Genomic DNA, 8,764 nt, shown 5'->3' on the forward strand with positions numbered 1-8,764 from the left:
TTCTCCTATTTATCATATTAAAATTATAATTTGCTTCAGCTATTACTGAAAGTAAAGCAGAGGTTATGTATCATTTGCTTAAATCATGGATGTTACTGCTGTTTTCCATTCATATTTGGTCACAATTCAATTGAGGTCCAACTGATTTATATGAATTCCAGAAGATAGTAATTTTTCCCAGTAACCTGATTATTTTTTACTGTTTTGTGTGTTTCTTTATGAACAATGTCAAATATCTTACAATGTAGGCATATTGGAGCTGAAAAGGGCAATTTATACTTGATAAAAATGATATAAGCATTACATATTTTAGAATAATTGAATAGCTCTATGATTAAGATAATATTATAATAAAATAAATACCAAGTTAGATTATTAGTAATATTTTTGTCCCTTCTTTACTATCATTGTGGTTGAGGAGTATGACATATGCAGCATCTTTAATGACCACCGCAATTAGCAGAATCCACTAGACTTGACAAATATCTGAGCTTCCTGCATAATGTTTATGTTAATGTGCATGCAATTAGATAATATATCGGAGCATTCTTGTCTGCATGTATGAATTATATCTGAATAAAACCTTGAAGGAACCCTTTGATATGATTGTGGCTTGGGCAAAGCATTCTCTGTTCTTCATTGCATGCTTTCCTGTATTGTATTGAAGCTGCTGCATAACAAATTGGTCACTTCATATTGTTCATAGTGTTCTGGACATACATATGCAGAATATATTTTCAAAGCAGAAAGAAATCAAGATCTAAAGATACAAGAACCTGGTTATTTTTATAACAAGGTGCCTCCTTGCCCTCAACTGAAGTGGTTCAGGCAAGAGTGCTACTTTACATACTGATAAATTCTGTATTATCCAAGATGGCCTTGTTTTAAAGACTAAATTAGAAACTTGGAGGAAATGAATAGGCTATTTTTGATTTTAAGGGAGGAGCGTTGGTATGCTTCCCGTTTATTTTTTTTTATATTCAGCTTATTTTCCCAAAATCTCAAGGTAGCATGCATGATTCTCTCTCCCCCAGTTTTATTTTCATAACAACTTGTAAAGTGGGTTAGATTCAAGTGAGCTTGGAAAATCCAAAGGCCTTTCTGGATAAGGGGGAATAAACAAATGAGCATGAATGTCCATTGTGGGGACAAATGATGATATATGTACCATTTCCTTTATATGTGCACATCCTTAATGGACATTGCACATCCTTAATAGAATAATTAGAATTTCAGTACTAATTTCATTATTCTCCTGCCTAGCTGTTAAAGAGATAAAATCTCTGCAAATTTCCTAAAAGATTTTTTTCTTTTTTTGCTTAGGTATGTAAGATGGCTATCTAGGTCAAAAGAGATGCCTTCCTGTTTCTTTTCTAGCACACATAATTGAGGCTGGTCTAAACCTCATTTTATTTCTCTCTTCTCTATCACCCCAATTTTGAAATGAATTAATTTTTGTCTTCCTTCCATTCAAGAATATGCCACAGCCATTGTTTTTCATATTTATTACATAGCCTGCAGTAAATAGTTCAAACCCTATTTTTCTATTCTACTGACCTGATGAGTCATTATTAAAATATTCTTCACTGTATCAGAATTCCCTAATCTGACATCCTTGAAATGTTTTAGACTACAGGTCCCATTGTTTTGATGATGAATAATGTAGGCTCTAATTTCATAGTATCTATAAGGCACCAGGCTAGGAAGGCTGCAAAATGTCCACATTGATTCTTTCACAGCTATCTTTAATAGAATCAATCCAAATGTCATTTCTCTAAAATAGGATTATAAAATATTTTGAGATTATTTTTGTACAGAAGGCAGAGTATAGGATTGCTTATTCATATTAAAATAATGATTCTCCGGTAGAATATTATCCTGAATGTTTGCCTGGAGTCCTGAAATTGTTTATGTTGACTGTCCCCAGTTAGATTTCAGAATTGTAATTAAGAGAACATTTAATGATAAAAGTAATTAACTGACATTAACAAATATTAAGGAAAAAAACAAGGGATCTAAACATCCACATTTTAAATATAGAAGTAATGTTATTTTGGCGTTTGTATTTGCTGGACAAAATAAGCCAATAGAAATGTATTTTAATGTTGAATAAAACTAGTTTGGAAAAAATAGATTTTATGACATGGCGTGGTGGAAGCAAGACCATTCTGTTGTTAATAAAAATTTAGTTGCAATTATTTAATGTTGTATTAAACTGTTTTAAATATTTGCTGAATCGAACATTCTCATTTTAAAATTATATGCTGGAGTCAAAATTAACTGAAGTAAAAGATTCTTTTTCCCATTCCTCTGAAATAGTTTTATCAGCCTTTTTGAAGGTAATGTACATAGTGGTAATCTATTTTTTAAATATATATATATATATATATATATATATATATATATATATATATATGTGTGTGTGTGTGTGTGTGTGTGTGTGTGTGTGTGTGTGTGTGTATGTATGTGTATATATATATATATATATATATACATACATACACACATATACACGCACACATACACACACACACAAACATATATATACATACACACACACACCCTACACACGTCTTTGCAAAATAAATATTTCTGTTTTACATAGGCCTCTAATTTTGGTAAATTCTGTAATGCCCTTATTTTAAGGCAATAGTTTTATTACATATTCAGAATTACTGATTATGCATCATTTACCATGTTAGTTCATGGAGGCACACATTCTTTCCCCACAGCCAAACTAGTAATCGATTCACATGGTGGCAACAGATGGGGAAGTAAAAAAAGTCCTTGAAAATTACTTATATAACAGATGTTCATAACTATTAGCTTCATTTATTTTACTCACCTAAAATCCCAAATACGTTAATAAAGGTATCACTTACTCAAACATTCTAACATTTATACTGCGTTCAAACTGCAATGGGTATGAAGTTAAAAGTAACTTTGAGACAAAAAATATTGAATAAATGTTCTTGAAAGGCAATTTGTTGATGAATTTTTTGTATTTTTTTAAAGGGTACTCCAGAATCCAATTTTGCTTTCAGACAGTAGACTTCATTTATTTGTACAAACACAGCTGAATCCTGATGATATTGAGGCCTGTGTATCTGGAAATACGAAATATTCTGTGGCTGAAGCAATCCATGACTTTGCTTGTTTGAAACGACGATTTCCTGTAGAACATGAAGAGAAGAAAAAAGAAAATTATGCCGATTCAGATTCTGAGAGGTTACTTCCTTACATTCTGCTAAACATGCACACATGAAAATAAAAACACTTCAGCATTTTTGTTGTTGATGCAATGCTAAGATAATGAAAAAATTAATTGACTGAGATTTTATTGAGCTGTGACAGCTCATCATAGAAGTCTTTGCATACACCTCCACATTGAATTAATGAATGCAGTAGAAATTCAATTATCTGCATTCTGATTATGTGAATTTCATTTAGTCAGACTTGAATTATTCGCGTTTAAATTATCTCGCTAAAAAAAATATCCAACTGCACTCCAAATGACTAATTAAAAGTCCAAATTTCCTGTCTCTCTTTTGTGACTGGGGATAATTAAAGTTCTCCTCTGTTACTCAGGCTTTGAGTGTGTTGTGAAAACCAATTTCCTCCCCCCCCCCTTTTTTTTTTCTCCTCTGCAGTTCATCCTCTGGGCTTGAACACAGTGGCGATGATAGCAATTCACACAGACATAAAGCAAGCAGAGCTCCCGAAGAACCCTGAAATATTATTTGCACTCTGCCGTTCCTGGAATGACAGGCCTAACTTGAAAGTTGCATGTGACCTTTCCAACTACTTCTCAAAGCACGTGCTTTCTGTTTTCAAACCAGTTTTGAAAAATATACAGTATATGAAGTAGAGATCATGTGGGCTGGGAATTATAGAGATAATAGTCCAAGTATTTTGCAGATCAAGCAGGAGAAACCTGATTTATGTTGTTGAACAGTTATGAATTACATCTGTAGAGACACCTTCAGTATCTTAGATTTCCTGATGTAATCCTTTGGGGGTCATTATAAGGGAGAGCAGAGAAAACCTCTGAATGATTTTGAAATACGTTGGAATATCTGACTTCAAAATGTACAAATTCTAATTTCATTTGACATTTTAAATGGGCACATAATTCTATCATATTGTACAAACCTAACAGTTCTAAATCATTGCTAAATGTAATTTTAAAAAACCTCAGTTTATAATGAAACGCATTGCCAGGTAAGTATGCGTATGTGCTCAGCAATACAGAAATAAATGACCAAATCAGTTTTAAATAAACATTCTAAAGTATCAATTTCATCTCAATAAATACTTGAACCTTGTGTGATCAAAATTACAGCGTATCAAGTGCTTCAGTCAGTATGCTTACTTGAAGTGAGTAGGTTTAAGCTTGCCTAACAATTGTCACAAGTCATGTAAATATATAGTTCAGACTCATAATCCCATTGGAATCAAAGTACATCATATTGAGGGTACCAGGTTAAGGGAACCTAGTATGCCTTGCTTTTTGAAACTATGTCGTATATCAAACCTTCTTTGCATTATAAAAGAATTATGCTATATTTTCAAATTTTCTAGATGTAACACTGAAAGAACTAGATTTTAGCCAGAGGAGCAGGAAATAACAAAAGATAATTTAATTTTTTTAGGGATATGTATGTTAAAATATCTAGCTGGACAACTTCGTAAACTCAATTTATTTTTGAAATCCTCAAAAATCCTAAAATTAACTGATTACCCAATCCAAAAATGTATTTATTATGGAACTAATTTTCATATTCTATTCATATTAAGTAATACTTTTTGAAGGTCATGGAATATATTTTCGAAGGGGGGAAAGTAGTAGTAAATATTTAGAGCCAACAATCCTTTTGCTATTGTGGTTGAACATAAAATAATCTTGCAGATCATTATTATTATTATTATTGAATTGTATACAACTGTTTAGGCCTAATTACAAAAGAATACCTGCTTGAAAATGTAAGTAAAATTACCAGTGCAGTGTTTGCTACTGTTACAGTAAAATGAACAAAAGGCATCCACTGAGGAAAGGAAAAAAAGACAGAATAAAATGGAATAAGATATTGTCGCTTACTAAAATTACAGAAATCTAGAGTCGTTACTGTGAAGCAATTTGAAGCAATGTGTATGCTATAAATTAAGTGATTGCTAATTTTAGTATATGATGTCTAAAGACTTATGTGATGTCATTTAATTGATGCCTGCTGGAGGATAAACAATTATTTCAGTCTTAAGTATAGCAAATAGAAGGCTTGGGAACCACTGTTACATTCAAATTCCACTGTGAATTGCTGGATTTGATGCAGTTTGTCATTTGGTTTATCTATACAGTGCATATTAATCATGTTGCTTCAGTATTACTATATTCATACTTTTCATTAGCAAACTTCTACATGCTTACCATGATGTAAATCTATTGTTTACTCTAGAGTGTATCTGATTGCAGCTTGACCCTTGAAATATTTTGTCTATCTAGTGTCTATTAGTGAAATACTTGATCACAAACATGTGGACTCTAAAATGTTTAGAAAATGCTTCTATTTTGTTACATTTCCAAAATAAAACATTTTCTATGTTGACTTATTTTTGTCTTTGAGTTTTGATTTTAAAAATTGCAAGTTTATATCCAATTATATAGCACACATATTTTAAGAAAGCACGAATAAAACAAGTCAATTTTCTAAAAGAATAATCCCATGAATTTTCCAAGTCACATGTCCCATTTTGGAATTCAGTTTGTTCTCCTCAGGTTTAAAGACAAGGAAAAGAAATCTGTTTTCTAAGTTTACATATTTTTGTGTGTCAGTCATATTTTTGTTATTCAATACCGATATAATATGATAAGACAAATTTTATGATTTACATACATTTAGGTAATTCCCACACCTTCATTTCTGAAGACTTTTTTATAACAACTTGCTATTTACCAAGCTTTGCAAATAAATTCACATTTATTTGTACAGCTCATTTTATAAATTAAATCTGGTAGATGTTCATATAAAGCAGGAAAAAATATCTAGCAGAGTATGAAGCCTATTTTCTTAATAGTTATAAACACTAGTGCATTAATTCAATATTTTCCCTAATATATGCTTTCCCTTTTTAAAATTGTTTTTGTAGTGATACTTTTAACTTTGCTTAATTTTTTTTTAAAAAAATTGTTCCAGCTTCTTTCTAGCAAATCCCTTATAAAATGTGGATTTGATAGCCTTTTCTTAGTACATCACATTTTACAAGATTTAAAGTGGAAAGAATTTTTTAGGGGGGTGTGTGTAATTATTCGAAATGCTTAGGTCCCCTGCGAATACAATACTCTCTTCCTCATGATTTTATGCCAATTAGAAATAATTTGGGAAAATAATTCTTTTTAACTATAATTATCCATCAAATAGGAAGAATTGGTTAGTTCTCAAGTTTAACCTCACATAAAATCAGAAAACAGAATTATAATTTGCAAAAGGCCAAGAGGGTAAGAATCAGTGGACACGGAATGACATATCTTAACTTTTCCGCTTTTTAACGTAACCCTTTCCTTGCTGGCCTTCTCTGCTTGGCAAACACAGTCGCTTTCGACGAGCCAACTGCTTGGAATTGCGCCGCCATCCCGCTTCTTCAAACTCAAAAACTTTCCCTCTCATACTTATTACGCTGGGAAGGATGCTTTTATTTTAAAAATACTCTATTCAGCGATACCTCCGTTCCTCGCTACTGGCTTGGTTTTTGGGATCATCTGCAGCTTCTCGTCTCCCTCCCCTGGTTGCTATCTCTCTCCCTGCACGAAGCAAAAAATAAAAATAAATCCATCCGTAAGCCATCTGGCTTCATTTTAGGAGAAGCGAAACAGGGATGCCTGGCCATCAGTTATAGCCATTAGCGTTTCCCTCTCTCTCTCCAAACCTGGTTTCTTCGGCCAGTTTCACACCTTCGACCTGGCATAGAATATAGTAGTTCGCCGGTTTCTTACCTCAAGGCCTCGATCCACTTTTTTCTTCCACCCGCCCCCCTGTTTTCAACCCCGCATGCTGGACATTTTCCCCCCGCAGCTGCAAAAGCCGCACGCGGAATCGCCAGCGCGCGCAGGGCGCTGGCTCAGCAGCAAGCAGCAAGCAAGGAAGCAAGCAGCAGCAGTTCGCTCCCTCGCTCGCTCGCTTCCCCCCTCCCGCCCGGGGAATGTGTGTTCCAGGCGCCCTCCATGTGCCTGAGCTTTGCTGGGAGCTGTTTGTCAGGGAGGGAGAGAGAGAGAGAGAGAGAGAAGGCTGTCGCCGGCCGTAATCCCGTAACCCATAGCAACGGCCCAAATCAAGAGAGCAGTAGCCCGCTGCTCCAAAAGGCCCATAGAGAATACGTCAACGCGCACCTCTCCCTCCCCTCCTCCCAGAAAGCGTTGCGGCCGCCCTGGAACATCAATGCGGAGACGGGGGTTGCAAACGACAAAGGATTTTTCAAGGCATCGCTCTCCTTGCAAATACTTCATTACTTCATCCTCCTCCCTCCCTCCCCGCTTCGCCTTTTTGTATGAATGTATGAAATGACAGACAGAGGAGGCTGGAAAATGAGAGGCAAATATGCTGTGAGGGAAAGACTGGGAAGGAGGGCGAGGGGTGACGACGGCATTCCCAGGCGTCGGCTGGATGGCGGGCTTTTGTTATGCAAACGCCTAGGCAGCCGGCTGTCGTTCTCTGTGCAGGGACCGAGGTAGTCGGATGACTCCTTGAAATAAAGGTCAGCCGAGCTGGTGAGGGAGGGCAGACAGCAGAAGCGGGTTATTGTTTTCCCAACGCTCTGCGGTGATGCAGAGCTTGAACGCTGCTGGGAAAGAAAAGCAGGATGTGGCGCTTGCAAGCCTGATTCTGGAGATTGGACTCCTTTTAAAAACGAGAAAGATTGCATGGTTTTAAAATACCCAAACCTAGGATACCTAAAGAAGAAACAATAAGACTTTTCCATGCTCAGTAGGCCATGCATTTTTCAGAATAAAGCATAGTCTAGTAATTTCTCAAGCACTTGAACTAAAAATCTCCATATATCACATGGCCATGCAACATGTTAAGCTATGATTGGCTTAAGCATGATATATTGAGGGAATCACAGCTGAAGAGTTCACATAGTTTATTAACTATAAACTTAGTCTTATAAGGCCACTGGTTGGCATTAGCATCACACACTAGCTAAACTAATAATAGGCAAACTACAGTTTGACTTCATCTGTGACTCTTGAAAATGAATTACTACATATTTGTCATGTCACTGGAGTTTAGTTTCCATCATATAAGCAGTAGGGTAGTTTGGTACTCTGGCTCAGTATATTTATGAACTGAATCAATGTGGTTACAGTAGTTTATGTTTTAATGTGTTTCTGCTTAAGTTCCTGATGATAACTAGCACCTTCCAAAAACATCTGCCTTGGGAGTGACTTGATAGGTAGATAAAAATCCAATCTAAACTTCTGGCTGACCAATAATAGTAGAAATAATGGAGAAAAGGCAAGAAGGATCAAATATTGATTATTTGCCGATTCATCAGCACCATCTTGATGAAAGTGAACTGTATGGGTTTTGTTATTGAACTGATCTGCACTTACTCATTGCCAAGCAGTTTAGCAACATACCACAATTATGGCGTGCCAAAATTGTCCATGAGACAATGTAATAGATGAGATAACAAATTAGGGTAAAACCATGATAAAAATCTCAATAATAAGCCACAATAGAATTGATGTTATAATTTGATATCTAAGAAA

At 35.1% G+C, this 8,764-nt stretch overlaps 1 protein-coding gene and 1 long non-coding RNA gene across 6 annotated transcripts in view; one reads left to right on the forward strand and one right to left on the reverse strand.

The window, feature by feature from the left end:
* SNX10 (sorting nexin 10) overlaps positions 1-5,104 on the forward strand; it is a 44,116-nt gene extending 39,012 nt beyond the window's left edge. For all 4 annotated transcript variants that reach the window (XM_032235372.1, XM_032235376.1, XM_032235373.1 and 1 more), the window contains 2 exons: positions 3,016-3,228; positions 3,651-5,104. In XM_032235372.1, the coding sequence (XP_032091263.1) occupies positions 3,016-3,228; positions 3,651-3,732 (295 nt within the window). In that variant the 3' untranslated portion in view covers positions 3,733-5,104. The remainder of the gene's footprint in view (positions 1-3,015; positions 3,229-3,650) is intronic.
* On the reverse strand, positions 2,984-7,323 carry LOC116520905. Of its 2 annotated transcripts, XR_004256865.1 has the most exons (3): positions 6,989-7,323; positions 6,718-6,796; positions 2,984-3,173 (listed from the first exon to the last, which is right to left on the reverse strand). It is a non-coding gene; the product is annotated as an uncharacterized LOC116520905 (long non-coding RNA). The 2 variants fall into 2 exon arrangements; XR_004256866.1 differs by lacking the exon at positions 6,718-6,796 and having other exon boundaries at positions 6,989-7,311.
* Between the last annotated feature and the right edge of the window lie 1,441 nt (positions 7,324-8,764).

The sequence above is a fragment of the Thamnophis elegans genome, chromosome Z (genome assembly GCF_009769535.1).
Source record: "Thamnophis elegans isolate rThaEle1 chromosome Z, rThaEle1.pri, whole genome shotgun sequence".
NCBI classification, from domain to species: Eukaryota; Metazoa; Chordata; class Lepidosauria; order Squamata; family Colubridae; genus Thamnophis; species Thamnophis elegans.